This window comes from Melampsora larici-populina, assembly GCF_000204055.1.
Source record: "Melampsora larici-populina 98AG31 unplaced genomic scaffold MELLAscaffold_1, whole genome shotgun sequence".
Classification (NCBI taxonomy): domain Eukaryota; kingdom Fungi; phylum Basidiomycota; class Pucciniomycetes; order Pucciniales; family Melampsoraceae; genus Melampsora; species Melampsora laricis-populina.
The window spans coordinates 1,887,945-1,903,846 of record NW_006768765.1 but is presented as its reverse complement, the minus strand read 5'-3'; the positions used below and the strand labels follow the sequence as shown (position 1 = coordinate 1,903,846).

The 15,902-nt window shown below is 40.7% G+C and overlaps 4 protein-coding genes across 4 annotated transcripts; 1 reads left to right on the top strand and 3 right to left on the bottom strand.

Moving 5' to 3' along the window:
* Window positions 1-670: 670 nt before the first annotated feature.
* MELLADRAFT_86955 (uncharacterized protein) lies at window positions 671-1,160 on the top strand (the record flags this gene model as incomplete). The annotated part of the gene is made up of 4 exons (XM_007403953.1): window positions 671-716; window positions 799-867; window positions 940-1,008; window positions 1,099-1,160. 4 exons carry the CDS (start codon window positions 671-673, stop codon window positions 1,158-1,160), a joined length of 246 nt encoding a protein of 81 aa, XP_007404015.1.
* A 715-nt stretch (window positions 1,161-1,875) lies between these two features.
* Window positions 1,876-2,599, bottom strand: MELLADRAFT_101208 (uncharacterized protein; the record flags this gene model as incomplete). Its single annotated transcript, XM_007403585.1, has 2 exons — window positions 1,876-1,993; window positions 2,106-2,599. The coding sequence occupies 2 exons, from the start codon at window positions 2,597-2,599 to the stop codon at window positions 1,876-1,878; spliced, it is 612 nt and encodes a 203-aa protein (XP_007403647.1).
* Window positions 2,600-8,405: 5,806 nt separating this feature from the next.
* MELLADRAFT_86952 (uncharacterized protein) lies at window positions 8,406-10,981 on the bottom strand (the record flags this gene model as incomplete). The annotated part of the gene is made up of 8 exons (XM_007403584.1): window positions 8,406-8,864; window positions 8,932-9,010; window positions 9,087-9,544; window positions 9,605-9,753; window positions 9,830-10,264; window positions 10,331-10,396; window positions 10,462-10,821; window positions 10,891-10,981. The coding sequence occupies 8 exons, from the start codon at window positions 10,979-10,981 to the stop codon at window positions 8,406-8,408; spliced, it is 2,097 nt and encodes a 698-aa protein (XP_007403646.1).
* Window positions 10,982-12,248: 1,267 nt separating this feature from the next.
* Window positions 12,249-13,326, bottom strand: MELLADRAFT_101206 (uncharacterized protein; the record flags this gene model as incomplete). The annotated part of the gene is made up of 4 exons (XM_007403583.1): window positions 12,249-12,640; window positions 12,693-12,785; window positions 12,849-13,224; window positions 13,261-13,326. 4 exons carry the CDS (start codon window positions 13,324-13,326, stop codon window positions 12,249-12,251), a joined length of 927 nt encoding a protein of 308 aa, XP_007403645.1.
* Window positions 13,327-15,902: the final 2,576 nt, after the last annotated feature.

The following is a 15,902-nucleotide window of genomic DNA, read 5'->3' as shown; positions in this document are numbered from 1 at the left end:
GGCTTTTAAGCCAGCCCATCATCATATAATTCAATTACCGCTAATGCATTAGCTCCCTTTTGTGATGACATCATATATTGACCTCTCAAGCTTCTCCGTACAACGTCTACACTCAACCCCGATCCTTCACAATTCTAACAATATTCCAACCGAACGTGTTGTGTTCGAACTCTCAAAATATGACATGTTTCTCTTTGACCTCAGATTTATAAAGGTAAGGTAAATCTGATAAATCTGAGGTGATTTCGAAACGAGATCGATTCATTGCAATGTAATTGGGTTTGGAAGATTTCTTTTATGTGATATATTTTAAAAGGAAATATGAGCCCTTTTGAATGGAACATGACTTCTTGTGACCGAAAAAAGCTTGTTCATTTACCTCAACATACAAAAGGTAAATCTGAGGTGATATCGAACGTGATCGATATCACCGCGATATAAATGGATTAGGATAATTCCTTTTGTGTTATATGATATCTGTGTAAAAGGAGTGATAGCAGGCCAGGGAAGGCAATTTGAAAAAGAACATGATATGCGAACGAAAGAAAGTAACTTATTCCATTCGAAGTTTCCACAACCTCAACATATAAATGCGGTAGGTCGAAGGCGCCGGTCTTGACCTCCTCTCGCTCAAAACATTGCCCACATTCCCCATCTGTTCACATTCACCATGCCACCAAACACTGGGAATTCTATAAAGCAAAATGATAAACAGGGTAACACTTATTGTTTATTTCCACCTCCTCCAATTATCAATTTATTTCATTTCTAATTCATTATGGTTGTCACCACATCCAGCCAGCCCAGGTCCCGATGGACTGGAGGCTTATCAGGAATACATAGCTTCCAAAGAGGAATACACCCCTGGTAAGGAATTCTTGTTCAAATTCTTTCTCTATCAATGAATTACTGATTCCTTCTTCTTTCCAACATATCCAGCCAGTCCAGACCCTGAGGAACTGGAAGCCTGTCAAGCTTACTTAGATTCCCAAGTGGAAAACATACCTGGTTGGTACTTTTGATGTTCATTCTCTGTTTGGTACCTGACCTACTTTCCATTCTGTTACAGACAGACGCTTCTGTAGCGCAGAACCTGAGGAGGTGGAGGCGGTCATGGATTACCTCAAGTCCGAGATGGGGCCTTCAATGATTCAATTTGAGAAGGAGGCACCATCAGAATGCGGTAGCTATGACTCTGTTTCATGCCGGCCTCGCCCTTTCTGCTATGCCTACCATGGCTTTTCGGAATCCGGTTACTGCAAATATTGCGAAGACACTCCCGAGAACAGATCGGTTGTGGAGGAAACATATGAGGAAGACGCTCCTGACACTACAAAAAATGTCATCTTTTCTCATGAGATTAGAAAAGTCCGGTGACATAGAAAATTTGGTCCATACTTTTCTTTTCTCACTTTACTATGTTTGTACGTCTGGATTTTACCTTAAGATATAGAGTACATTTTGATTACAAAATTTGCAATTGACTCCACAAACAAACCAAAAAATAGTATGCAGGACAAGATATATAATGACCCACTAGAAATATTTGAAATGATGATTCAAACATTATGTTTAGTATTTTATAGAAAACAATATGAAACCTAGCTAGTGAGGATTAGTACTTAAGTCAGATCTAAGTAATCTAAATGTATAATAAAGATTTCCTTTGATCGGAAAAAAAATACAAAAAGTAAAGCTACTCAATCCTGCACAGGATCTTTTGCGCACACATATCACTTAGAGAGTTGAGACGCTTGCTCTCAGATCCTCACAAACAACACCATTGCTAATTGATCATTTGACGAGTTTTATGACTGTAAGACAAGTAGTTTGATACATTGATATCACAAGGTCAAAATAGTATAACTTCAGATTTCATTGAATCACAAGACTGACGAGATCTGAGGCGAGTGGTGCGGCAGATTCGGAAACCGGTGAGGTGGGTTCAGGATTCGCTTGAGCTACAGCATCCTCAAAATCGCAAGTGCGTTTGCTAGGTCCAAAAAAGTGAGATGATCATAGATGATGTGATAGAATACAGGTAAAGTGATTTGTGATGAGAACGTTTATCATGATAAGCTGTGATTCATTAAAAGTTTACTCACTTCTCCCTAGAAAGAATTGCTCCAAGTCTTGCCACCTCCCTATTGTAATGTTTGACTGCGCGCATATACTCTTTACGTTCCGCACGTGCTTGCTTTAGTTGCTCCTTGAGTATACGATGGTGGGTGATAACTTCGGGATCAGGCAAACCCAATGCCATTTTAACATATTCCACTACACGTTCAGCTTCAAAGAGATAAGAAATAGTATCATGAACCTGATCCTCTAAACCGATAAGATGATCTTTAATCAAGTCGAGTTCTTGAGTGTTGAGAAATCGATAGCTTTCTATATGTCGTTCAATAGCCCGAGGGACCAAATGGTAGCAACCCGAATCAAGGTACATTCCAACATGCGTATTGAATGAGCGGATGCGCTCTGGTGAAGTCTGTTGTGAAAGTTCCGAGGTTGGAGTTCGAGTTTGGAAGGCCATGGCTCGTAGCTCAGGCATGACACTTGTCTGTGATTGACCATAGATCATGAAAGTTGGGAACATCGTGGCAACTTGCCTTAAAGAATAGTCAGGATAGAGAAAAATTAAACTGGAAACTGAGTGAAATATTACGGACTAACTTGAATATAGGTGATAATCAAACAAAACGGAGACAGGAAATCACTATGGTTTGGCCTGAGCGAGATTGGTATCGGTTATCATTATAAGAACAAAAACAAGATGCAGAGGTGATTTCAGAGGTCAAAGGGCATCGTTAATTTCCCTCAATGTTGATCTGTAGCCACCTTCTTACCCTTTCCTAATCTCATTCCTAATCTCATTGCTTGCCCCACTCATGCATCACTTGCATGCATGGAATTGTTTATGAACATTCGATAATATACTTATAAAGTCATCTCAATCAATCGGTTGTCTTGAATTAAGATGGATATAAATTCCTTCCTTTATTATTTCCCAACTCGAGCACTAGGGATCGTGAAGGTATTGTCATGACTATCACTTGAAGTCTGGAAAACGGGCAACTTGTTGATTCTGCACTCTTACCATCACACCCCAACTCAACCTTTCAACGGTTCACTGTGATATAACAACAGGAAAAATACGTATGTGTTTCTATGATCTCCTGTATAATGATATTCAAGCAATCGATCCCGCCACATCATAGAAAAGCACAACGTGCGTGAACTGAAGCAATCACTGACTCAAAAAATACATCTGTCTTTGATAAATCACCACTACCTGCTCTTTTCGTATATCAGATATCTAATTCGGAATATCACAAAGGTAAACCGTTACATTCATCACTGATACAAGATCAATACCTTCGAACAAGTTGTCTTTGGTATTTTTCCGATTATAAGCTGTTGATCTAATTGTTTGTATTCTTTTCCTCAGATATGACGAAAAGCAAAAGCCGCAAAGGGTCGATCAAGTCTCCTGGGGCTGCGATGTTCACTGATAATGGGCCAAAGATGAAGGACCCAGCTAGCCCTACCCCAAACTCAACCCAAACCGCCAAAGATCCCAGCACAAGTCAAAATCCTCAATCAAGCTTCTCAAACCTTTTCAATCATCCGTTGTGGCCTAAAATACAAGCCTTACCTAAAGATCTCCATGTGTTTCTCGAATCCGACTTTGAATCAATTGCTTCAGGAATAAAGAACTTAGCTTACTACAGGGTCTTGGTTCACTTCAATCCCGAAACAAGTTCTCGTCCGACTCATAACAAGGCCAAGCTGACTAAAGACTTTATGACCGACTTGCGACCACTTCTTGAGCCATTTCTTATTAGAACATCGGTTCCGACGCCGTCTGAAACTCTCAAACCCGATATTGATTTCGATCCGCTCAGTCGTCATACCACCCGTGGAATGTTATGTGACGCTATCCATAGCCGTCGCCGAGGTGTTACAATTCGCCAAGACGCCCGAATCGATCAAATCCTGGTACTCTACAAGGCTTACGTCGATCCTGATCTAGTCCTACCTATTAACAAGGAGTTCAGTTGCAAGCCCAAGATCCTCGCGGCTGAGAAGGCTCAAAAAGGGACAATCGAATTCTTACGATTTTCACTCCAATGTCATGCTCCATACATATTTATTCACTCTGTTGGCCTGGTGCATCCGGTTCTGGTTGACTTGTACATAAGATTTGTCTGTGACGAAGATGTTCCCGAAGGACGTGTTATCTTGGGATATCATTATTCTCAAGTTTCAGACATGATGCCATCAGCTATGCAAGAGTGACTTCGTACGTTACGTCATCTGTCAACAAAATCTGTGACAAATTTTTAACCTACTTTCCTTGCAACACAGACTATCAATCAACCCATTAAATTTTTCAAGAAGATGTTTCACGTAACCAATCTCTGAAACACTAGCTTTTGTTCTCCATGGCGATCCTTGTTTAAATAAACCATCAGAATTCATGTTTCAGCCTAAACAGAAGAATGTTCTAGTAGGAATCTATTTCTATGTAATATATAGGCTTATGGTGTAGCTTTTTGTGGATTGTGTTGCGAGTGAAACTTTGTACTTGTATTTGAATAACGGAGGTGGCAGACTTGCTGTGATTCCCTTCTCGGACTACATACCATTGTCGCTCTCCAGACCTACACCTTGTTTTATTGCCACCAAAGTTCTTCTCTCTTATCTTATTCTTGGTCCTTCAACTATCTGTTAACAATCCAACATCTATACTGTGTGCTTTGTTTTGAGGGAATGGCTCCTCGCCAAAAGCAGGCTGGGCGTGTCCGGCGTATCGTTTGCTGCTGCAAAGCTTTCCAATGCAGTTCGAGCGTGTATTTGGATGCGTATGGAGAACAGCAACCCGGAGTTGAACTTACTCGGGAAGCGTACGAGGCTCATCAACGTGCTGAACTTCGTAACCAGGCTCAAGAGTCTTTGGCCTCATCAACAAGCCTCAATATCGAAGGCCCTTTGCTTCAGCCTAGCAGTGGTTCAGATCAGAATGATTTGATCACATCACTTGCACAGATCTCTTTACAATCATCACCTAGAAGACTGTCTAGTGATCGCCTGAATGTAAACAGATCATCAGATCCACATCAACAACCTCTGGTGGTGGAAAACCCACTGCTTGAATCTGGAGATCGATCGAACCCAAATCACCGACCTCAACTCTCAAACTCCAATCCTTCCGCAACATTGGAGGATGCAGAAGAGATGCCATCAAGAACTTGTCCTGCAGCTGTTATCGCCAAATCTGAAGGCGTCAAAACGCATGATTGTAGTAAGTCTTTTCTTTTTCCTACTTTCATGTCCGAAGTTCTCCATATACTAATTGATTTTCCTTTGCAGGCCGATTTTACAACTTTACGCTCACAAAAGTCCCGGCTTTGGCTCTGCACGCTGTTCTGACATCAGTAATAATGAACATATATGATCATTCATCAAATACTACAGCTGCCTGGTTACTTGACGTCCAGCGAATCACGATTGAATTATCTTGGACTCTTGGACTTGTACCATGCCTCTCACCGACTGCTCGCGTCCTTCTTCCAGCCGAGACTGTTGCTCTACGTAAAATACCAAAGGGGATTAGTACTGCTATTGGCTGGCTTGAGATTGATCCTGACCTGATATATATGAACTGCTGCCGAGCATGCTTTGCTTTGCATTCACCTACCAACACACCAATGCGATGTAATCATAAAATATCTAAGATTCCGGGTGGGCCTATTGATGAAAACGATCCTAATCTTGCGGCAAATCCAACTCTAACCACGAATCCTGATCATGACTTTACCGAAACAACTTGCGGTGAACCTCTAATCAAATTCTCAAGAGGAAGCGAGAGACCTGTGCGGCAGTACGCTTTTCAAAATCTCTCTGATTGGATATCACGCTTGTTGTCGCGTCCAATGATTGAGCAGTACCTTGATAAATCCCTAGAGGAATCATCAAAACCATTCGACTCTGCTTCCGAGATCAGCGATATTCACCATTCAAAAATATGGAAAGAATTTCGAGGCCCAGATGGAAAACAGTTCACAAAAACCAGTGGAAATTTGGTTTTTGGAATGTTTGTGGATGGTATTAATCCGTTTGGAAATAAACAAAGTGGTCATCACACATCTATCACTTTTATCGTTCTTGTTTGCCTCACACTCCCATTTGAAATACGATATCGGCCTGAGAATATATTCATTGCTGGAGTTGTTCCAGGACCACGCGAACCTTCACTGGAACAGATGAACTGGGTGCTGAGGCCAATTGTGACTCAACTACAAACTCTATGGAATCCCGGACTTTTACTATCTCAAACTCATCTCTACAAACAGGGACGCCTGATCAGGGCCGCATTACTGCCTTTCATCGCCGACATCCCTGCTCTGAGGCGCTCTCTTGGTTTCCCGAGTGCAACAGCAACCTATTTTTGCTCGTACTGTCTTCTTAAGAAAAGTGAAATCAATAACTTTGACACCACATCATGGCCATTACGAACTTGTGCTCAACACAAATTATGGGCCCAACAAGCTCGGGATGCTAAAACTGTCTCGGAACGGAAAAAAATCTTCAAGACTCATGGAGTGCGATACTCTGTCTTAATTGAGTTAGAGTACTGGGACATCATTGAATCTCATGTGGTGGATTCAATGCATAATCTTTTGCTTGGTCTGTTCATGTCGCATTGTAGAAGATTTTGGGCGATGGCAGAAATTACTAGTGAAGAAGACAAGGTTCCCGGGATCAGCACAAATGAGCTGCTAGATCTACTAACAGAACACTCCAAAAAAATCCCCAAGAATCGCAGCTTGCCGACAGAGGAGAAATCTGTGGAGGGTGATAATGTGATAGACCACTCTTTTGATGATAGTACAGATACAAGTGATGCTGAGTTTGATCCTTTGGATAATGATGGATGGGTTGGCGAGTGGGTTTCTCCACCTCTTGACGAGATAATATTTGACGCAACCATGTTACAACACATCAACTCATTCCTACCAAGAATTCATATTCCGACCTGGATAAAGAGAGCAATCCCAGTTCTTGGAAAGGCTTCCTTTGGTAAACTTAAAGCTGACGAGTGGAGAAATTTATTCTCCATTCAATTACCCTTGGTATTGATTCCAAAATGGTCTGGTCACGATCAAGTCAAGACTTCTTTGCTGCAAAACTTTTGCCACCTAGTATCCTTAGTCAACCTAGCTCTCAAACGAGAAATTACAGCTGGTCACATTCAGAAATACCGTTATCATATTCGAGAATACTTGGAAAGCTCGGTTATACTTTTTCAGCATTGCACCCTGACACCAAACCACCATATGGCCATTCATTTGGCTGACTGTCTTGAGAAGTTTGGCTCAGTGCGAGCTTGGTGGTCGTTTCCTTATGAACGTCTGATGGGAAATGTTTTGAAAGCCTGTCATAATAATCATATCGGTAAGTTTCTGTTGTCATTAAAGTTATACTACACACTATTCTTAGCTAAAGTGAGATATTTGTATAATATTGCAGGGCAGCTCGAAATCACCTTTGTTAAAAACTTCTGTCGCGCGGGGAATCTCTCTGCTCTCCTTCAAGATGAGCAGAAACTCCCAGAGGAACTTCGACCCTACATTCCGCATTTGAAATCATTTTATGAGCCACAGAATCCAAAGCCCAGGCGCATGTCCAATTCTCGGCTTGAACCACTGAGTGAACACAATCTAGCACTCTTGATTCGGCGTCTGAATGATGATAAGTGTGATAACTGTACATGGTTGGCTCCTAAGGCATGGGCTACTTTATCGTCTGATGATGCACTTGGTTATGCACCTGTTCCTGCCCGAGCTTGTTTTCACAAGCGAGTTGAACATTGTGGAGTCACCTACTCGAATTTCGAAAGTAATATGAATGACAGCTTTGTTGTCTTCCGATCAAGATCAGACACTTCTGATTGTTTTGGACGTATATCGAAAATATTTGAACACCGTCGGTCTCCAATGTTTGGTGAAAATATAATTGATACTTGGCTCCAAATTCAGTGTTTCAAGTCAGTACCATCATTATCAAGCAACCCTTTTGCACGAGTCAAGATGCCAGATATGAATATGCATTTACGAGTATGGGATGCACCCGAAGATAGAATAGTTAGGCTAAATGAGATCATAGCTCATTGTTCATGGCTAATGTATAAGCCCAGAGAGTTGAATAAGAATCTCAATATGTCTACTGTGGCTCTAGTTTCAATGATACGATGAGGGAGATGTCCTGCATTCCAGTGCTAAATATCTCAAAAAATCAATACATAATATAGATGAAATATGAAATGAAAGAGATAAATACATGATAGAGAAGAAAAATGAAATTATAGAAAACTTGCATGACAAACATTTGAGTCCTGTTTAAAGCCTTTCTACAATTGGAAGTAGATCTTTCAGGATAGCTTTGGAACTGATTCCCAGCTCGCTCCTCTCAAGAGGAGAAAGACTCTGTAGCCATCGCTTGGAGTAGCAATCAATAGGAAGTCCTGGTGGAACTGAGGTGTGGGTTACTGGCCTGTCTTCGCCACGCGACCGCGGCCTGTTAGGACGGCCACTTTGTTTTGGTGACTTGTTTTTACCTGGTGTGCTGGAGTCATTTTTTACCTTGGAACCATCAAGTAATATGCAGATATGTTCCAGCTCTTTGCTACGCCATTCGAGATTTCGAACACGACAGGGTCTACCTGGCCCCTGCTGGGCTTCAGTAGAGCTTGTCGGCTCATAATCTGTCTCATCATCGCTACATGCCACCGTGATAATTTTTGACAGTGGCCATAGTGCTTGATGAGTAAGTACAATTTTTTCACGCAGGCGTCGCAGCTAATATTCAGAACATCCAATGAAATAAGTTTGCCATTGATTGTGTATGTTTGAAAATAGTACTTACATATCTTAACCTAGCAGTTCTCCGAACTTCATTATTTGTTGTTTTCCTGCGCTCCTCCTCCCAATTTTCGTTCTGATAACTATAAGATGCCATTAAGATAAGTCTATCAACAGGACTATTCATGATTGTGAATAAGATATCATCTTCAGACTTACCGCTTTTTGAGTGACAAGGCATGAGTATAAAGACATTTCTTTATAAAGTCACGATTGTCATTCTGGAGAGGCACTCCAGTGTACTCTCCACATTCAACCAGTTTTATGAATATCTTCAACGCAAGATCCCATAGCCACTTGTTGGGCTGCGATTGAGGCGGTTCCGAAAAGTCTGGACGAAAGCTTGAGACTCCGACAGCTTGCATCATATTCCAAATGATCGAAAGTTGCTGAGGAGTGGAGTCTTTATGCCCGGGTCCATTTGGATACGGGAAACATGGATCAACTGGCTGAAAAGGAGAGTTTTGAGAGGGAGGAGCATCTTGATCGATATTGATACTGGCAGGTTCAATATCGCACATCCAAGTGCTCCGTTCAGTCTCAGTTGCAGGGTCTGGAAGATTCTTCTCATGCTCCTTCTGTCCAAACATTGTTTCAATGTGAAATCGAATCCGAGCCTGATGCAAAACCAACGTTCAATTCCAAATCCAATCTGAGCATATACAAAAACAACTGACCGATGTTTCCCCACCACGTGGCTTAGTACCACTGGTCTTTGGTGAGCGTGTTCCAATTTGTTTGTTGATCACGTCTGTCATCATTTCAAATCGTTCTGACATCGCTTCAAGTCTCCTATCGGTCCTTGCATTGTGAGCTTCAAGCTTATCTACATGATAATGAACATCAGCGATCACACCGCGGCTCAAGAAAACCCAAATACAAGGATACAAAACTATACTCACAGATCTTCTGAAGAAGCCACTCTGCACTGCCAGTTTCCAGCTTATCGGACTCGTTCTTTGATGGGTTTTCAGGATTCAAGCATTCCGATTCATCTTGCGATGTAGGCCCCGGGTCTTCCTTGCCAGATGTAAAGTTGCTTTTGCTACTCTTTGTGCCTTTGGGCTTGGAAGTTTTGCGTGAGATAATTTCCTCATCGCTAGCTTGACTGGAATCGGGGTCTGATGTATTCGAGTTGTTGGAATCAGAGATAGATGGATCGTAGTCATCGCTTTCAGATGCTTTGAGTTTACCCTTTCCTGAATATTTTTTGGGTTTTGGTGATCGTCTTTTGGTCAAGCGCACTCGAGTCTTATTTGAGCGAGTAGTCTTGAGACTTTGAACCGATGGTACAGATGGTCCTGCGGCAGGTTGTTGGGAATTATCCCGGCTCGATTCTGAAGAAGCAGTTGAAGTTGTAAGAACACAGTCCCATATATTAAACACAATTTCAAGGTACTGACTTTCTTTGGGCTCCGATGGTGTTGAATTTTCAAAGATGAATTTTTGTAGGCGGTCCGGTATGACAACTCAATCATGGTCATAGTTATGTCAGATTTCAATCCAATTGTTTAGGACAATTTAATAAGCTCACTCAATTCGCTGTACGTCTTGCAAGTTTTGATGAGGTTTGTGCGATCAAAGTCCGCGGCATCGACTCCCACTCCACGAATCATCTCCACAAGGTCGGAATTCGCAAATAGAGAAAAATTCGGACCATCACCGGATGGCTGACTGGGAATTTCGACATCAGGTATCTCTTCAAATGGGGTGTTCTTGTCACTGCGTTTTCGCGTGATGTCTGGAACTAGCCTTCCAGACATTCGAGGCATCTTCTTGATAACGTGCCGCGAAAGTAATCCAAGCAAGCGATCGCGCTGAGTTTTACGTCCAACAGTTACTCCAGCAGCCTCTAAAGATTCCTGTATAGCGCTTGGGCGGTCTCCAGTTTGGGCTTGAATAAAAGGATACGTTAGAAGTCATATTGTAAGTTGTTCTGTAGAAGTACTCAGACTTGGCTTACTGGTTTCTGGGACGGATTCTTCTTTCTTTCGTTTTTTTGAAAACACTTCGATCTGCTGAGTTGAAGACTGAGGAACCCGCTTTTTGACCATGATTCCTGATCGGCTCAAAAGATAATGTCCAAGATGATAAGTTTTGCAATTTGAATAATTTGAAATGATTGTAAGTGTTGATAAAGAACTAAAAGTTTGACTAAATGATAGCTTTTAAAAGGCAGGAAGCTTCAAATGATGAGTTTCATGAATCGAAACCTTGAGATGATAGTTTTCAAAAACGAAAAAAAATGATAACAATGACAATTTTCAAAAAACAGAAAAGTTAGGAACAGTGAGTATTTTGAAGAAGTCTGAGATGATAATGATGTTTCAAAAAGCAAAGAAGTTTGAAATGATAATCAGTCTCTTGAAAACAAAAAAGTTTGCAATTTAGAAGAGCTTAGCCAGTGATGAAAACGGATGTGTAAAAACAACACGGTTGGGACATCGAGTTTTTCAAAGACGTGGAATGATGTATCTGATCAAAAACGCAAAGTGTGAGCTGATTAAAAGACAAAGAAGATGAAGCCAACTAACACCGAGAGATCCTTACATGAAATGGTTGCCATGACTGGCCAATCAAAATGCTTTTGTTTGATTTGGTTTAATTACCTTCCCCCTCACGATACACCCTGAGAATAGAAAAGTCATCAAGAAAGGATGTCATGACAGTGTCATCGGCTCAGAGTTAGAAAGGTATCTCCTCTTTGTACTAACACCTGATTTGCAAGTTCAGATTCAGATGTTCAGTCTTGAATGGCTCTATTCATCGTAAAAGATGATCCAGAAGTAGAACAACCATCTATAACAATTTATATTTCTACTTGCCCAATCGTTGGAGTACATACCCAAGCACAAATCCCAAGATAACTATGTGATTTGATGAGTCAAATATTATATAACATTAAATCAACCAACATGTATGCCAAACCAATAAAAAGTCCCTTCAAATCGCTTGTTCTTCCGTCCCCGCTTCCTTAACATCAGCTACCATAATACCAAAGAAATTATAATATGGAAAAATTATGTCGGTGGCACCGTCGGAGTGGTTTGGAATTCAGTCCAATAATTAAGATTGACACTATAAACTTGCTTTCATATCTGGATGGATGATCAGATATGACTTGATGTCCATGAGTATATGTATGCTCTTTGATTGGGTGATTTTCCGCTTGTTACAACGTTTGAGATTTCATTGAGTAGAGGTGATATAATGGAGATAAAATACGTTCATGTAAAATAATTATTTTTAAAAAACAAAATATTTCCAAAAGAGACTTAGTGATAGATTCATAAAATGACAAGTAGTACTAGAAGTACCAATTTACTCGGAGCTGGAATATTCAGAATCTGGTAAGCCCATCATCTTGGTAATTATCTCTTCCTGTTTTTGAAGTTCTGACAAAGCTTCATCTAAATTCTCCTTCATCTGTGTGAATTTTTGCTCAATACTGGCAATTTTACCTTTAAGTTGATCAATTGTCCCGGTCTTCTTTTCAAGGAGTGCCACACGTGCTTTTAATTCCTGAAGAAGATCATCTGCAGTTTGGGTCAGCTTTTCAAGTGTGGTGAAAAAACAACAATTAGTATTACTCATACCTTGTTGACGTGCATTTTTAATGGCTAATGTATGATCAATAGCTTCCTTTTCGGCCATTTCAACCTTGCTTGTCAATCTTGATAGAGATTCTTCAAGAGCTAGGACTAAATGGATCTCTATCAACATTTGCAAAGCATATGTAGGAAAGGATAGGCACAAATCACTTACTTTTATCATTGCGAAGTTGCTCCATCTGGAAAACATTCACACCCGACTTTGGTGTTTCATTGTTGATAATTGAAGGTATGACACGGTCCGGCTCTGATTTTTCAAGGGAGAGGTCAGACGCAGTACTTGGTGAGAGATTCAAACACAATAACTCACCATGATTCTCGGTCTCAAAGAGATCAAGGTCCGAAAATTCAATCAAGTCGGGATGGACTTTTACCTTTGTAACACTTGGAATGACGGCACTTTCCGGGTTCAAATCAACCAGATTGCTGGTTTGTGTCTTCAGACAGGTTGATTTTGGTGGAATACGTCGAGATGTTGGCCCATTGTGCTGAAAGGAGACTAGATCAGGACTCATAAACGATTTCCCAACTTCTGGTCCAAGGTGATGTGCACTGATAAATTGGGTGGTCGATTCAGACTTTTCAAGTCTCCCTTCGTTATCTAAATCTTCAACAGCATCTGGCCTTGTGTGCTTTGTCGATTTCGGTCGTTGTGAGGTCTTCAATTTGGAATTAGCATAGCTTGACTGTAGTAATTAAAGCAGGGAACAATGATTGCTTACCTTGCTTGATTTGGGAGTCACACTTGTGATACAACGGGAGGCTATTGTTGTAGGATACACCATCATGATGATATAATGTCAGTGTGAAGTCTCGAGAGTATTAATTCTAAATTCAGATACAGTACCAGTTGCAGATCGCTTGTTGATTTTTTTGTCGGTCTCATTTGATACCGATCGCTTTCCCAGACGAGCAATCGATGATGATGTTAGATGGGTGTCCGGGTCCGTTTTGGCGATCTTAGAGAGAGTAGAAACAGAGGAAGGATGTGACGTGGAAGCGGTAGGAGTCTCTTCTTTCACTTCCTTTGGGTTTATGGTGCTAGATGTGCCGCTTCTGTCGAATCTTTGGGCTGGCGATGAACTAGTAGGATCTGGAAAGACTTGATATGTTCAAGATTAGATAATTTAAAACAACAATTAACATTCTGTTCGAGAAGATCACTAGGCGGAAATGAGATCTACAAACACTCAGGCTGCACTTTCCGGACAATCTCGGCAATCTTTGATTTAGTTAGCTGACCATCAATCGGTGTCATGGGATGGTTTATGTGTAGCCAATCAAGCATCATCTGCTTTCCAACACCAGGTGAACTTGGATCAAGCACGTTTGAATCGGAGGCTGGATGCAACATGCTAGGTATGAAGTGTTGGGAGATTTTAGGTAGGAAATGATAGAAATTTAGATAGAAGTGAGAAAGGGTGTTTATCAAAGAAATGTGTAACGGTCTCTGGCTTCAAAAAGAGTCAAAAAAAGAAATGGAGAGAGTTATATAGAAATAGCTGGAAAAGAGAGATTGGTTTTACAAAAACGCAAGCCCACCGATCGGCAAGTTGTGAGGGAAGGAGGGGGGCATCGTATAAAAAGAGAAGCCTTCGTAATTAGAGTTTCTTAATTAAGATGACTTGGCAATTGAACGGTGAGCCACTTTTACGAATCTGTTTTTTTGATAAGATACACTGCGACAACAGAAGAATTTTTTCCTTGATGATTTTGGGGTTCCATGCAAGACGGGCACTGAGTCTAACACACATATCTATCCAAGAAATTTAACCAAAGTGAGAAAAGAAAACCATGATCAAATTTTCTGTGTCATTTGGGATTTTCTCATCTCATGAGAAAAGATGAAATTTTTTGTAGTGTGAGGGAACTCAAGAGCGTTAATTATTTGGAAAAATAAAAACAAACGTATTGAATTAAAACAATTAAATTAAACAATTAATTGTTGTCACTTTCCTTCTTCGCACTTAACAAAAAGCACCCATAATGAGAGAAAAACAAAAACATAAAAAAAACATAAAAACAAGTAAACAATTAATTGTTGTCAGTTGCCTTATATTTGCCTAACAGTACATTCCCAAGAACATCACACATATCATTACACTCATGTTGTTGAATAAATTGTTTGAATGCGTGTTTTATCTTATCGGGCATGTTTGGATCATTGCGGCTGTGGTAAGGAGTACTCCTAACACGTATCATTGAATCAGATCTATTCAATCCATGCCATAAACAATCAAGAGTAACTAACTTTTTATCAAAGCATACCACATTACTGATGTTTCCATGCCGATCACAGTCAAGATTCGATATCAATGTTTGGCCCGCGCTGAAATCATAAGTGTAATGATGAAATGCGTATATCAGGTCACTCCAGAGTCCCCGTCTTGCTGGGACATTGTAATAGTTATCCTCGCATATAAATCGGTGGCTTGTAGCGGTTTCCTCCTCAACAATTTTCCACCTAGACTCATCTTCGTAGCGGGAGCCTGATGATTGCATAACACATATTCGCGCAACCTCAAAATTCAAAGCAACGAAGGAATAAGCAACTTTCTATATATACATAACTCAAAAATCGAATTACCTTCATGCCTAATGATTGTTGGTGCCAAGTTTCAATCAAAGGGTCTATCTCTAAGCGGCCACCTCCATCCATTTTAAAGAAAAGATCGCGTTTGAAGCGTTTCAGAGCCATTTGAACGTATCTATTGGTTTTGAGCACGCTCAAAACAATGCGCTCGTCCTTGTGAGTCCATGTCCTTCCAAGAATGATGAAATTTGAGATGATACCACCCTGATATTTCTCGGTGATAAAGATAAATCCATCGCACAATCCAGTCTTCTTCTTTCGTTGCTTCCTTAATCAATTGATAGGACTTGAATCCAATACGATCTTCTAGTCTGTCCAGATCCACATATTGATCGTAAAAGTTACACTTATCTTTAAGCTTGATTGCCTTCAAACGATATATAAGGCCTTCTTCTTTGAGACCTAGATTCTCTATATGTTCATAGTAAGGTACTACTGCGGTTCGTGTTATATGTGCCATTGAGGAACACTACACCAAATGTAATCTTTACCGGGTGGTAAAGAAAACTACTGACATAGAAAAGTCCTGAGGCACCAGGAAGAGAGCTAAAAATCTGAAAAAATATGCACCTTGTTCCTAGATGCTGGGGCGTCATGATGGGTATTTTTTTGTATTTTACACGCAGATATTGGTTAATTTACTAACAATAAAGGCTGAAAATCATCAAAAACCCACCTGTAACAATACCTGAAATTTTCCTATGTGCGCCGATTAATGCGCCGGTGTTTAGCTGACGCTGCCGTCTCGGCCTCTCCTTGGGCAAACTTCTT